Source organism: Nesoenas mayeri (genome assembly GCF_963082525.1).
Source record: "Nesoenas mayeri genome assembly, chromosome: 4".
In the NCBI taxonomy this organism is placed as follows: domain Eukaryota; kingdom Metazoa; phylum Chordata; class Aves; order Columbiformes; family Columbidae; genus Nesoenas; species Nesoenas mayeri.
In genome coordinates, this window is record NC_137540.1 from 61,248,585 (window position 1) to 61,264,783 (window position 16,199).

General features: G+C 39.3%; 1 protein-coding gene across 3 annotated transcripts in view; it reads left to right on the forward strand.

Annotated features, from left to right (window-relative positions):
* Window positions 1-1,714: 1,714 nt before the first annotated feature.
* The window catches only part of LDB2 (LIM domain binding 2), a gene marked incomplete at both ends in the record, with an annotated part of 217,268 nt that continues 202,783 nt past the window's right edge, over window positions 1,715-16,199 (forward strand). For all 3 annotated transcript variants that reach the window (XM_080344507.1, XM_080344508.1, XM_080344509.1), the window contains one exon: window positions 1,715-1,846. In XM_080344507.1, the coding sequence (XP_080200633.1) occupies window positions 1,715-1,846 (132 nt within the window). The remainder of the gene's footprint in view (window positions 1,847-16,199) is intronic.

The following is a 16,199-nucleotide window of genomic DNA, read 5'->3' on the forward strand; positions in this document are numbered from 1 at the left end:
CTGAAAATAGAACTCAGATTCTGCAGAACTAGCCAAATGCCAGTGAAAACCAGATTTTTTCAAATCTATCTCAAAGTTTTCCTACATTCAGTTGGATTTGAATTAATTTTTTTGGCAGTGGGTGAAGCCATATCATGCTCAAATATTTTCCAGGACTATTACATAAATTTAGGAAATGTAATGGCGCGTGCCTTGATTTCCCCATCTGTGAAATGGGTGATCCCGCAGCCATCCTGTGAACCCCCCAGCTGAGAACCACTGTGAATGCAGCTGATTGTTATTCTTTTAATCATATTAGTTAACTAAATCTGTTCCTAGAGTGGGTCCATTTGCTTGAATGAATTTACATGAGAGATTAATTCAGCGTTGTTTATTGTTGTTTTTACATTTATTCGGTACTGTAAATAACGCCTGATACTTTACAGCTGTGTATAAAGACACAGCTTGTGCTTCAAGGGCTGTTTTGTATAGGTAGTTTGAAGGCTCCCCTCTCAAACCTCACACTTTCCCATGTAGCAGATGAGCCCATTTTGTTTCCTGTATATTTTGAAGACTTTTCATTCACGTGGTATCTGCTCCCAGCACTTTCCTGCAAGTACGATTCAAGAGATAAAGTTCATCCTTCACCTCCAGAGGGTGATTACCTTCCCTTTGCCCTCCCTTCCTCCCTCAGATCTCCCCCACCCCCAATTTTGGGTATCTCTCATTTGCAGTGTACTCTAACCGCTACTGGATTTGTGCACAGGAATGATCCTGAAAACAGGGACCCGTCCCCCACCTAGCTGCCGCCACCCTTGAGCCGGATAGCTGCTTTTAAAGCCACCCATGTGTTTATTTCTGACCCCCGCCGAACGGGATTGCCAGCAGTTATTCGGGGGTCTCGTTCTCCCACCCGGCTCTTTGTGTTTTTACATTTCTGCTATTAGCATTTCACTGCTCTCCATTGTGTGAAGTGCGGTGGATGGAGGTTATTTCTTTGTGCAGGCTCCCCGGCCATCCCCCTCCGGTGCAGCAGCAAGGCCGCCCTCCCTCCCGTCCCCAAAAACTATTGCTGTGAGGCGCAAACCCCCAAAAAGGCACCGCCGGGGTGGCGAGTGTTGCCGAAGCGCGGGTAGCCCAGCACAGCGGCTGGAGCGGGCAGAGCCGCTGAGGGAACCGTCTGGGAGCGGGAGAAGCGGCAGCCGGTGCCAGCGGCGGGGCTCGCCCGGCCTGTGTTTATGTATTTTGTAGTAATCACATTTCTGACATTACCCGAGCATGCGGCTCGCAGAGGGTGATTGGCTCAGGCAGCTTTTAAACCACCTATATGCTAACGAGCCCGGCTGCCAGGTTCCTGAGGGGTCCTGGCTGGAAAAATTAAACCCAAACCTCAGCCCTCTGTCAGGCGGAGAGGAAAAAAAAATAATTATATTTTTGAACTAGTGTAGAGCGTGGACAGGAAATGACCCCTCCAGAAACTGCTGCTTTAAAAAGGAGCGGCGGTGCCTGAAGCTCTCCAGTCCCTCTCTCTCTCCGGAGCCGGAGCGCTCCCACTCCCCCCGCCCCCCCGGCTCCCGCTATAGAGGCTCCCACAGCAGTTCCAGCCAGTGCGTGCAGCCTGGATGTGTGTGCGAGTGCGCGCTGCTACTTTGTACTGTGAAGAACACACAGCCCATGTGCTCTGTATGGATGTTGATGATACTCTGTGTAGCTTGAATCTCTGCAAGCAGGCAAGATGTCCAGCACACCACATGACCCCTTCTATTCTTCTCCTTTTGGCCCATTTTATAGGAGACACACACCATACATGGTGCAACCAGAGTACCGAATATATGAAATGAACAAGAGGCTGCAGTCGCGGACGGAGGTAAGTCCCTCAGCCTTGTTTTCCTGTGCATGGACCGTGGTAGGTTTCAGCCCGAATTCCAGCTGAAGCGTCCCACTAGACAGTATAGCATATGCAGGCATGAACCCTAATTAATTTCCTACTTTAATTGGGTAATCCCTCATTATGTTTCCAAGCAGAGCAACTCTTGGAGGGGATACCAGCTTAGGCTGAAATCTTGAAATTACAGTACAGCACTTCAGGATTGATTATAATGCTGGTCTCAGGAAATTTCCTTGCCTGAGTGTGTTGTTTGCTCAGGATCTGTCCTGCTGGCATTTGCAGCTGTAATATTGCAAGGTATCGCTTTAGCTTTTGCACAAAACTAATTCAGAAATGTTGCAGGTTTAGAAGGAGAGATGAACCTTTCTCTGTTTTTTTGTAAAGTCGGTAAAATTAAAAATGAATGATAACAGAAAACAGGAGCAGAGTTTTAAAAACTTATTCCTAGGCTGCACTTAAAGAACACATGTTCAGGACAACCAACAAGAGAAATTCATGTTTACATTTAGAATGCAGTTGCTTTTAGCGAGAGAGATGATGGGTTCACGACTTTATCATATAGCTGTCAAAAGTACCCAATAATGTAAACTACATTCACTGTTGGTTATGCTTTGTATAATCCGTTAGTGGTTTAGACACTCTGGCTTCTACAAGCAGATCAGCCACTACACAGAATATGCTGAATGGGAAGGGAAATACTTCTGTCACTTAAAGAAAAAAATAGTGGAGGCTGCATCTTGTTATTTATGTGGTTAAATAAAGCACACTCTTTAGTCTGTTGAAGTGAAAAGTGTGTGGTCTGAATCAGGCTGCATTTCTGCCCATGTGTCTGTGTTTGTGCAGCAAACATTCTTGGTGCTGCAATTTTTCCTAGTAGTTTACTACTGGTGCCCTGAAAATACTTTTTGAAAGTATTAATCTTTTACAGTGAATGGCTTTATATAGAGGCAAATGTCTGCCGAAATCATGCCATGAAGCATGGTAAAGGATCTCAGATTGATCTGTTTGTTGTATTGTAATTCTTTAAGAGAGCATGAGGTTGTAATAAAATAAAACATACATGCCTGAATTGTCAGCTAAGCCATGGAGAATCTGTGACGTTTAATGTATATGATACAGCTAACGAGATGTGACCTGCTTTCTGATTGGGTAACTGCTACGGGGTAACTGCTTTTCTAACACTGTTATCACTGCTGGTCTTAAAACATTGCTGTGGAGTTATTGGTAAATACACTTTGTGCTGGCTGAAAACTCCAGGCAGCTCATTGCTACTAAAATCATGGCAACTGTTTCTCAGTTTTGCCCCAAGTTGTTGGTTGCAGAGGGTCACTGCCGTTTAGATAGAATAAGGGGACTTGTTTGTTACCGTTTGCCAGTGTCTTGCAACTCTGTTCCTTACATTCCCATCCATATCAATGTAATGATTTCTAGACTTTTTCAAGTGAAAAGAAGAAATATGTATCATTAAGTGATTCCTTCAGGGTTTTATATACAAGCTGCTCTGAAAAGCTGTCAATGGTAGTTTAGGCTTTTTACATGCAATTTTAGTGGTACTTCTAATAATTGACCAGTTTCTGATTTCAGCTTCTTTACAAATGTTACACTAGAAAAGTTTTTGAGAGAGTTGTGAAACAACTTGCCCCTCCTGCATTGCTGAGGTGTGCTGAGTGAGACTTCAGCACATTTAATTGCAGTTTTTGCTGTGCACTTTCACATGGATTGTTGCGGGCAAAAAGCAATAACCTACTCTGCCTTGCTGGTACTGCTATAGGTTTCAGCAGCGTTTGACTTTGACAGACAGTGCTTAGTTAATGAAGGCCTTATGCTCCAGCATTTCTTTTATTTGCTCAGAGTAAAAATACTCTTGCTTGGTGATTGTTCAGTGTTTACATTCTGGTTCTGTTTTGGTTTTGTTTTGTTTTTTTAATTTCTGAGCTCTGTGCTGTGAGCATTGTTGTTTGTTGAAATGCATTTTCTAGCCAGCTTCAGCTCATCTCATTCATCCTCCAGTTAAAACACCTTCCTTAATTAAAAAAAAAACCCAACAGTTTCCTGGGACACTGACAGTGACTATGTGTAGACAGCCTGTAAAGAATCATGTTGGCTTCTGGGGCAGGTTGGGAGTGGAAGTTTCACATTAATTTTACACACTTCCAAGCATGTTTGGTATTGGTAGCTGAAGGCTTCTGGAGCATGTATAACTAGTTCTGAATTTTTGAATCCAGACCAATGGAGCCCTGTATGTCATGGGAGGAATGTTCTTGTGCTGTGGGTGAGACAGGCTTACTGCATGAACGTTTCTCTTCAGGCAGGCTTTGGAATAATGTAGGCGCTGGTCTCTGAAGGAGGCTGCTTGTACTCTGTGAGCCCCAGGGGGTAGGTGAGCACAAGTAAAGCAGCTTAAGGGGAAAGGAATTACAAAGAAACTCTCCAAAAGACTGGGGGCAGCAAGCTGGCAGATTCCACTTGGACCCAACTTTTGTAGCGAGCCAGTGGCAAGTGAGGATGTGTTAAAAAAAAATTGGAACCTACAGCTCTTATCCTAAATATACCCTTGGAAAGTCTCTGGGATTTTCCTGTTTTCTGACAAAAGAAACACAATATTAATAATCTTTTACGGTCGGACAGAGCAAAACATATATAAGTTAATTAAGTTTTACAGAGGATGGGTGGAGAGCCTATGAAAGGAGTATCTGTATGTCATGTCGATCTGTTTTCTCCCCTCCATTTGAAAAGCCCACCTTTATAGCGAATTCCTGTAGCTGCTCCATGGAGCTTGCAGGTAGGTGAAAATGATTCAAAAAGAAGCAATGGGCTGGTAGAGACACCATTAGGGAGTCCACCTGTAAATGCCTTTTCTACTCCTGCTCCTCCAAGCAGCAGAGTTTATAGTACATTGAGGGAAACAGGAGTGTCCTCAAAGTGACTTTGTGTGTGGGGACCGTCCATGAGACATCTGCTGCTTCCAGTCTCATTTGTGTCAGCGTTGGGTGGAAGGGAAGAGTAGTTGGTGTGAAGGATGTACTCAGTCTATTAAGCAGACAAGGTACTGACTGGTAAATAAAAGTCATTCAGATGCTACATGGCCACCTTTGTTCTTGTTTTCTTTAGGAAGAAATGGTAGTCATGAAAGTAAGGAATTAGCAACTCTAGCCTGTGCTAGATGTGCAAACTTTTGCTTTCCAAACTTCTTACAACTTTATGGGCTCCTCAGGCAGAACCTACCACTGCCTTTCTAAATTCAGGGTCAGTCTTAGGCGAAGAATTCCAATCACACCCAGGCAGGGGGTGGTTTTATGATGTAAGTACTGGCAAAAGTCCACCACCTAGCTAATTCTTATGTGATTTAAAGTAAATTAGGGAGTCTGAGTTACTAAGTAGTATACAGGAACACCTTACCTTCCTTAAAAGTTGTTCAAAGAAATATAATCTGGTAATACTTTTTGTGAAATGGAAATTAATATGTTCTTTCTTAATAATACTTTGGGAGCATCTAGTGCCATTTTATAATGCATCAACAATCCTGATTTCAGGAAGTACAATTAACAATTAAATGTTTAATAATCTCTGGCAGATATAAAAGAAAAATCTTATTTACTTCTATCATAGTTGATTAACTTTTTGGATAACCAAAGTGCAGCTGTTTCCTTGCTCTGTGTGTGGTTTTGAAGATTTCATTACCATTCACTCGAACTCAGTTTGTCTTATTTTTATGTCTGTGTTAGTTGAACATTTCAAGAAAGCAACCCTGTTGAGGCATAATCAGCAGTTTTTAAAGTTCTAGGTAGCAATATACAACATAGGTAAATTAGCTTAAATATTTTCTCTGTTTTTCATAAAACTGTGTTTTTTAAAAAAGCCTTGTTTCCTCTTTGATGTTGTAAATCCTTTTCTGTTCTATTTTTTAATCATTTGAAATTGCTCACACTTAAGCAAAAGGTGATTATATCTTGTATATAATTATTTTTCAGTAGCATTACAGTGCACTGTGGGTAGATCACTTAAAGTTGCTGACAGTTTAAAGTTTGAGGCATTGCTTTATTACCAATAATCAAAGAAATGTATCAAGCCTTTCACTTGTTTATTTAGTCCGCTATATTTTTAGAACTTCTGTGTATCACAATACATTAAATTCACCTGTAACTCTCTCACACTACAAGAGATTATGATTTACGTCATCGTTATATGCAAAACACAGCTTTCCTTCTGACTAAGAGAGTAGTGTTTTAAGGGTGACTAGAGAACTTGATTAGTAGCATATTTGTTTTAAAGGCAGTCAGCTTAATCAAGTCATATTAAACGCCTATTAAACTGTATAGTGAATTTAACAAAAGTAGAGATTTTATGATGGAAGAAAATGTAAAGAAAATTCAAAGGAAAATAAAGGAGGATGTTATGGTTATTTAAAAGCTCCTAAATGAACTGGAAGCTTACACAGACATTCATACTCAACCAAATATTTAAAGCAAAGCAAATCAAAGCAAAACAAAATTTCTTCAGTTTAATGGAAGACTCTTATTTTACTTCCTCGCATTACTATCTGATGAAATAATCTTTTCTTTTTCTTCCTGATGCATTTTAAATAGATTAGTCATAAAAATCTATGTTGTGACATCACATTTGTTCACATAGCAACTTAGTATCGCAAACAGATCTCTCATATTGTGTACATAAGTCTGAGTTTGTCCAATGAGTTTGGTTTTTTGAGGGGAAAACACATAAACTTCTGTCTCAAAGTGTTTTTGAGGAAATATTCTTTCACCCACAAGTATACTAATACTTAGCAATTCTAGGAACATGAGTAAAGTGTATTTATAAATCATGCTTTGCTGTTACTAAAAGGTCAGTTTTAAAAGAAAACTCTAACTCCTTTAGGCAGACACAAACTTCAGAATGGTTTCAAGGCTCTTTTTACTGATTGTCTTTTATTTCATATAGTTCTTTTCATCCCTTTAAAAAATGTCAGTTGCAGCTGTTTTCAATTAAAATTGTTACAAACTAACAATTCTTATGAGTCTGAAGGAGGAAAAAAAAGACTCTACTTCCTTTCCATGGTGATCTTGAGCTTACAATAAGGGATGTCTTGCTGCCTTTTTTTTCCTCCCCTGAAGTTATAACAGATAATACAAACTGCACGAATAAGGAACAGGGAGTTTTTGGGGGCAGGGGCTGGTGCGGACGAGAATCAGCATGAAAGTATAAAAATGGATCTCCCCTGCAAATCATTTTGATGCTTACTATATTATTTTCTATAAAGAAACATTTCCAACCATTCCTTTTCTCTTTTTTGATCTTTACCCTTTAAACTCTAAATCCATGTAAAAAAACTTAAACTCAATTTTTCCCTGATGTAAACAAGATTTGCTATGCAGATCCAGTCTCAAAAATAGAAGCCACTGGATGGTGTGAAGGAACAAAACAGAGATCATAACAAGGGCTCAGTCCTGTGCTCTTATTTAAGCTGGAGCTTTGCCTGCAGTAGGATTGCAAGATCAGATGAAAAAAAAAGAAAAAAACATTTGGTTTTGGTATATACACTTTCTTTGTTTACAGAAGAAGTGTATGGGTAGATTGCTAAACTCAGTGCAATATTTTTAGCTGGACTCCTCACTTCAAATGGTATTTTTCTCTATCTTTTTGCCAAAAGTTGCATATCTGCTGTAAACAGGCATTCCAGCCATGCCGATACTTTGTTCGGTTGCTTCCTTCCCAACAAGAACTTTCTTTCCTGCACTGTACTGTGTAAAAAGGCCGGTGGACATCCTCAGTTTTGCTGGGTGCTTTTTTCCAGAAGCTGTTTCTGGGCTACTTGAAGCCTCAGAGGGTGATCCTGGCAGGAAGACGATTGCCCCACAGTGACTGGTGATTAGTCTCTGAAAAAGGCTGTTGTAGAGCAGGGCCTGGTGGCCAGGTCTCAATGGTCTTGTTTATTAGACTAAAAAGTAGTGAAAGAAACCTCCCCTGGCTATAATCTTCTCCCTAGGCTTGTGTCTTTTCCTCAGTACATTCTCTCTGTGTTTGGTCACTGTTGGAATTTCAGAGAGAAAGCCCTTTATGGTCAGAATACTCTTTCTATTTCTGTTACCTTGTGGTGGACAGTCATACCTTTCTGAACTAAAGCCTATAAGCTACTGATCTAAGCCAAATAGTACATTTAGTACTCCTGAGGTAATTGGGGATCACCTAGAACTACCTGCAGCCAAAAAACCTCAGTATGAGAACAGTTGATGCTTCTGGAGACAACTGTGGCATTTTCGTGCCTTCTGGGGCTAGTGAAAAATCACTGACCTGGAAAAATGAGACCTTTGCAGAACTAAATGTGACTCAGGACTCGGTGGCTTTCTAAGCTTATCACCTCTCCAGGACTCAAGAGTGTTGGTAGTGTAGAGTCTCTGCAAAGGCCATAAATTTTACAGGAGCAGGCTTTCTTCATGGACTTAGGTTGCCTTGGCACCACCTTGCTGTTTATACACCATTGTCAAGAAGACATAACCATGATGAAGCTCCTGGCCAGGGTGGTGTTTCTGTCTGCATCATACAGACTTGAAGCATAAGACCTGAGCACAACAACCTTCTTTATTAATAACTTTGATAGCTACAGCCAAAATACAAGTATCAAACTAGAACTTCTCCCTAAGGTCTTTGTGTTGTCGATATTCACATCCAGATCCTTGGCCAGGACTGAGCCACAATCTCACAATTGACACAGTGAAGCTGTAATTTTGTGTAGGTTTCTAAATGTACTTAAAATCTACTGCCTGGTTGCCTGTGAACTAAGTAGTCAGGCCTTTGGATCCTTCCAAGTGATTAAAAAATTAGAGCATTGCTGTGATACCTGTCACACGTGATCTGCAATACCTTCTGATACCCATCTTCCTGATTCTAAGCCACAGAGTCAGCTTGCCAAGCCTAGTTAGCTGAGCAGGAACATTAAAATGTGTCTGCACCATTTGTATGTGTGTTTAAAAAGGGAAGGGGGAAATCCAATCTTTGGGTATAGTTTTGCTATCAGTTTACTCATGTACAGCAAATTCAATATCTGTCCAGATCCCATCCATTTTACACAACTGCTAACTGCAGACTCTAGAATCTTTCATGACCCTTGAAGAATTGCACAGGCTAGTTGAATGACCTTATCTATTCCATTCAGAGGACCAATGAAACGTTATGTGTGTATAAAAGTCATAAAATCATAGAATAGCAGGTTGGAAAGTCACCATATTTGGAAACCTCTGATTAAGGCAGACCCAATAATAGACCTAATCATAGATCAACTGTGCTTATTCTTCAAAAACTAAATATCTAGGAAAAACAACGATCCCTGTTTGAGTATTGTTGTGTGCAGTCTTGCATCACTTGTGCAGCACGTTATTTTTTACTTTTCTTTTGGACTTTCAAACATTTGTTTGTTTGTTTGTTTTCTAACTGCATGTTTGTAATTGGCTATTTTCTAAAGTAGCAAGTTGAGAAAATTATTATTTCCAGTACATTTCACATTTAAAGTATTTCATGTACCTTATTGTGATTCTTGTTCCAGTTGTGTAGTTTTGCTTCAGCCATTAGCAGAAGATTGTATGAGAGGAAGAGTTGCTGTCTGTCCTAGAGCAGGTTACAAAGCAGTTTCTCAGTTTCTGAAATATTAATGACCACATTATACAAAAAGAAATATTCTAAATCTTTAAATACAGTAGTCGCTTGGAGAGGGGAGAATACTCAGAAAAGAAGAAAGTAAATAGAGTGAAACTTTTTAGTTTTGTTATTGTTTAGACTGAAGCACTGTCGCCATACTCCATCCCTCGGGAAGGTGGTCAGCAGCACCAGCATTCCTGGCCATCTCCTATGGACTAGAGATTCTCATCCTCCAGCTTCAGCTGACATTGGCAAGACAGACATGAAACCTGCTTTGCTGCTAGGTTTGCAACCAGGATAGTAGTTTACAGTTGAACAAAGGGACTATGAAGTGCCACGCACTTAGGATGCTATGGTTTCTTCATGCAGTTTACAAAAGTCTCACAAGTGGGTTATGCAGCAATGGAAGAAGACCTAGAAGTATCTGTTTTACTCCACCCCCCCTATTCTGATAGTAACTTGCCTTTTCAAATCAGTGTCACCATCTTCTGTAATTCTTGTATCCACTTCAAGCACAAAAAAAATATTTAAATGTTACTCCATTTTGCATCACAATAATGTTATTGTGACTAGAAATTAAAAGAACTGCTGTAAAATAATTCCTTTGGAGCAAATGCAGATTCTTCTTGAAGTTGTTCAGCATTTTGTGGGACCCTCCCTCCTTCTCAGGCTTGGCCAGCATTTCTTCACTTTTCTTCTTCACTGTACCAAGATGTTCAAACCTATGACAGGATATAGATTCTATAAGGGCGTTTGCAACCATACCACCAGCTGCAGTGGATGAAGGCAATAGAACAGCTCTATCACTTCTACCTAGACTTAATCACTGGAGTATCAGTTAACCCTTAGGGTAATTAGGTAATAATGTTGTTGATGTGATTTGAAGTGTCATTTTAAGCAATTAGAAGTTCAGATATAATGTGCTGCAATTATGCATTATATAGTGTATCTATCCCTTTTACAGAGCAAAAATTACCATATGTTTTGTGGGAAGCTTTGGCATTTTGCGCTGACTGGAGTTCTGCTTGTATTTACGAACAGCATGCCTGTAAACTGTGGTAATAACTCTTTGAAGGCCACACCTATGCACATTGCTGATTATGTTAAAAAGCATAGGCCCGTTTTAATGAATGTGTTGGCATGGATAATGGGACATGAAAAGCCAACGCACTGGGTAAAGGTTCATTACCTGAGTGCAACAAATACTACACACAAAATTTCCATGACTATTCACTTGAGTTTAACAGTAAATTTGTTTTGGCTATGCTTGTGCCTTTTATGCATTTCTGTGAATCTTTGATCAATGGAGTTTTATTCTTACAAATAATTGCAGAATGCAAATTTCATTTTGTTAAGCATTCTGGAAAGAAGTTGCTTATTTTATATGGGCTAAGCTGGGAGGCAGCATTTCTTGTTTTGAGTTTCCAAAACCTCCCAGATAGAACCATGATACTTGGAAATTAAATACACCAGAGAAGAATCTCTGGTTGCTTTGCAGTTAGGACTGACTGATGTATGAATGTAAAGCAAATTAATAACAAAGACTGGTGGCAATGGGAAAATTACAGGTCAGTAAATATGATGTATGTGCATTTTTTTTCATGGAACAGGACACTGCTTACCATGCAGTTACTTTAGAAAAATGAAATAAGAAAAAATTGGTGGGGGAAAAAAAAAAAGCAAAGCTTTGTGGCATTTTAAGGTGTAGATCCATCTGTCCTCATCCAGTCAGGGATACAAAAGAATAGTATGGAATACATGACCAATCAGGGTATATAGTCTTAGCAGACTATTACACGCTTACAGCACACTGCTTGTTAGAAAGATGAGCAAAAATATATCTTAAATTTGAATAATTAATGCATTCAAATAAATTTTTATTAATTCCTAGCAACGCTGAGTAGAACGAAGTGGAATTCATAAAATTTATTATTTGATGTGAATTATTAGCTCAGCTCTTTTCAGTACCTCTTAACACTCTGTCAGGGTTAATAATGCAAAGTAAAAAGATTGGTCAAGATGCCAGCTCACGAAGAACATCTGTTCTCTGATGGTCCTGTAAGATTATTTAACATCCACATCAAGAGCACCCTGAAGCAGCCGTGTTGCACCTTGACTGATTGTTTCATCCAAAGGGCTGCACTTCTGAATACCCAGCATAGCCCAGATGTCCTCATACAGAGCGGTATTAGCACTGGAACGCAACCTGAAGCCACAACCTGTGTGTCTAGACTGACAAGACTACTACCAGTTGAGCCACTGTGACACCTTGTGGCTTATGAAACAACACAAGCATCTTTTAGAAAACTAACAGGTAAAATCCAGAGTTTAATGGGTGTTGATAAATGCCCTCTCACACAACTATTAACAGAAATCTCTTTGCTGGGTTACTTTACTATGTTTTTGAGATACAGTCAAATTAAGCAGTAGTGGACTCATTTCTGTTCTACTATGTATTTTACCTATGTTACGTATTTTACTGTGAAGTGTCATAACGTGGGGCATCATGTCGCTAAGTCTGACCTGCTGCTGCTATCCAGCACTGTGGTGTTTGCTCATCATTGAGATCACATAAAGCAACGCTGTTTTGGCTGTAGCACAGACTAAATATTTTATTTGTTTGCAATCATTCATTTGGTTGACCAAAATAACACTTGAAGGGAGTGAAGTCTTGTTTGGCTCCAAGTATGTTCAAACAGAAGCAAGGTTAAAGGTAACTAAGATACATTAAGCATTCGGTAATGGACACACAACTCTGTAAAACCCTGAATTTGGGGTTAAATAGATCAGTGTTTCAGCTGTGGATAGTTCATTAACTATGATGAAGCTGTATTTTCCTAAGAAATTCTCAATACAGTTAAAATTAGGCCAGTAATTCATGGAGCTGAGAAGGAACTCTGCACCTGTAAGGGCTCAGCATCTTGCAGTACCTGACACTTGTCTCTTGATTGTCACTTTTTACATTTTCAAACAAGAATATCTGTGTTTCCTTCCATGATGGTCCTGAGCATTTGAGAGGAATTCCCTCTAAACTCATGCATTATGTCCCATAACTGTTTCCTTGACACTGTTGCTTTCAAAAACTGGGCTGAAATGGTTTCCTTTTCTTATCAGATACTGGCTTACTGCTGAGTACTCTCACCTACAGTGCAAGGGCTCTGTATTCCTCTGTTTTCCTTTATCTTCAGGTATGTCCATAGTGCTGTCAATTAATACATAGACATACATGCCCAAACTTGCGTTTAACTTGCTGGTGTGAGAAGCAGTAGCAGCATAGAGCTTGGGACATGCAATCTACCTTATTTCGTGCATAAATATTTTGATCTTTTGCTGAGCTTTATGCTCTTAAAGTTAGGTGGCTACCGATGCTCATACACAACCCTCTCTTCATAATGTGTACAATTACATGTGGGGCTGAGACCATCTTCTCTGTTCTTGTACTGTGTTAGCACCATGCTAGCTCAGTTGAGTTCTGGTCTCTATCTGCAATCCATTTTTAATACTCTGCCATGTGTCATAACTAACTAAAGGCTAAAAGTAGATAATAGTATTTAAAATACTTTCAAAACCAAATCTAATATGTCATGCTCATTTTGATTTCACAAATCAAAATGTTTTAATTGATATTACATGTATTTATGCACTACAAAGAACAATCTGACTAGAAAGTACCATCATACTGTAGGTATTGGAAGATGACTGTTTAATGTTATTAACACATTTCATTACTTCTTAAATAATTCAGCACACCCATGGAAACCTGCTGGTTTTGCCAAGAAAGTACGAATGTATTTTAGGGCAGCATTCTGCTGGTTGATTTGTACATCTGATATTATTATTAAATTTATTATGTTTTTAGTATGTTTCGTCAGTACTTTCACATCAATCAAAGCAGCTCATTCCAAATCCATTTTTTTTTTTAATAGCGCAAAGACCACTTTATCTTAAATTCCACAGGAAAAGTATATTCTTCTCAAGAGGAACTGGTACTGTGGAATATGTATCTTATTTCATGAGGATTTGGGGAGGGAATATGGTAAAGTCTTCTAATAATTAAGTTTTTGTAATAAATAAGCAGAGATAAACCAGAGAGGTTGTTCTGGGAAAAAAAGGCAACACTTATTTTTTTCTTTTATTGTTTGCACTCTACTGATTTAATTAGCCACTGAGAACAGATCCACTTTGAATATTAAAAAGACAAAATCAACTTCCCCCTCCCCCGTCCCCACATCTGTTGCCTTTTAGAGACTTACAGTATCAAAACTAACCAATATCTAATGGATTTTGCTTTTTAGCAGACATTACCTGTATTTGCTTGCAAATATATGAGGTGGTTATAAATATTTTATTCTGTTTCTGAGGCAAAGGTGCTGTTTAAATTGTTGTTTTGAAAGAAACTGGGCTACCTCAAGCAAAACTAAAACATTTTAGGTGTTACACAAATGAAGGTAGTTCACAGTCTTGATACGTTTCTGAATGGTGATCTAATGGCAATATTTTAATGATTACCATATTATAGAAACTTAAATCATTCTTGCGACTGCTCGAAGTTGGAAAGGCTGGAGTCCTGTGTGGGGTTATGCATTGGTCAGGAGCAGGGGAGCGTAGATGGATGAAACTACTGAAGTGATCTCTGCTCTATTTCATTGTGCTACTGCCTTCTGCCGTATCAATTAGATGGACTGAATTTCAATAAGGAAGCGAAGCAGTTCACTGCACCTCTGCTGGGTTAGGTCCACCCCTGCACAGGAGCTAGAGCCTTCTTCCTAATCACAGTCTAGAATATGAATATGAATGCCTAATACAGGTTGCAGTATTGCTGGACCAGGGAATTGTCATCCTGCTCAGTGCCCATCCTATTTTGGGACCTTTCATCATCTGTGAGCCTCAGGATTCCCTTAGCTTTCTTGAATGCTGCAAAAGACAGTATAAAAAAAGGGTGGATTTTTTTCATTTGTTTTTTCTCACCATTTGTATAGGCGTATACGAGCTATTTTATTAAAATATTTTTCCTGTTGAGAGGAAAGAACTCTCCCAATTTTGCTGAAGATAACTTTTTAGAAATACAATTACCTATATAATTTTCAAGATTATTATTAGGAACTATATGAAAGTATTAGGGCCATGGGAACTTGAATAAACCCACCTGGTGTGCAAATTTTGTCACCAGAATGGCTGCACTAAGCTTGAGAACACTGAGTGTGATTAGAAGAGTCAACTGAGAAACATAAATTGAGAGCTCAGCCCAGCAGTCTTTTCCTTCCTTGGAGACTGATGGCACACAGATGCGTGATTGTAAATAACATAGTTTGTGGGCCATTGGAGCTGTTGTGATTTAAAAAAAAAAAAAAAAATGAAAAGAAAAATGAATCTTCTTCTCTATCACAAGCTTCCTAGGTTTGTTTCAGCCTGATCTTGTCACTGCAGCTGCTCAGACCATGCAAAGCTTTCCTGTTTATGTCAATGACATGAACCTTTGGCCCTGTGTGTGAAGGTGCAGAAGCTGGTTTGGAAAAATATGTTTTGTGGAACCTACCTATTCTAATGGTTTCGAAATTTTGGGGGACCTAGTTCTTAGAGATTAATTTGAGGCATCTCAAAAGGACTAGAAGGTCGTGTTCAGCTTTTAAGTGTTGCCCATAGCTGGTTATATGATAAAACTGTGTGGTCTGGAGCTTAGATTATGTTTGTACTTACTATTTTACAAATGCCAAAGGTATAATAGGAAGCACACTTAAGAGCAAGCAGCATTCACTATTAAGGAATATTGTGTAGCTAAACAAATAACAGAAAGGAGGTGAAGTTTTTCTTAATCAGAAATTTAGCTGGAGAGAAGTATATGGCACACAAATTAGCAGAATAGTGGGTAGATCTGGCAGACTGTATGAAGTACATCATTTAGTTGAGCTTATCCACACACTCCTTGAAAGTGGACTCAGAAGCCTGCAGCCTGTTTGCTGTATTAATAAATAAATGTTGCTACATTTGTTATCAGGTTTATTCTTCATTTTTTTGGTTTTAATACCAATCAAAACCAAATCCTGGTTGCTTATAGTTAGTATTTTTCCACAGATTTCTTCAGCAGCTACTAGCCTTGACTGCTTTACCGGGAAAGGGAAAGGAGATGATTAAATGAAATTCATAGCCTTTTAGTGTCTGCTCAGCCTGCGACTGGCAGCATTTGGGGTTTGTGGCTGCTGACCTGGCAGACTTACAGCATTTTTATGACGTCAAGTGCACACATCATGGGTCTGTGCAAGCTAAATGCGGGCTTCAAACTCCCCCTCCCTGGTTGCTTTCATTTAGGAGACTAGGGACTTCTCCCAGTAAAAATCAGAGCAAAAGAATCCAGCCTCTCATTACAGTTGAGAACTTGTGTGCTTGGCGGCATGGCCTCCATTGCTGGGCCCAGCAGCTTTTTTCTAGACACACTTTCTGTATAGTGCTTTATTTGTTTGGTATAGTAAACGATAGCTTGCTGCTTTAGTAAATGAAAAATGGATGCAGCTAGCAAAACTGACTTCTGCTAAAATAAATAGCAAATTCTTCATTAGCTTCAACAGCACCAGCACCATATATCTACCTTAAAGTATGGATTCCTGCAGTTTGTTATTTATGTGAACCTTTGGAGTTCTTTTGCTAAGAAAATGAGATTGAAATAATTATCTCTACAAGGTTTTATATACGTTGACAAAATGTTACC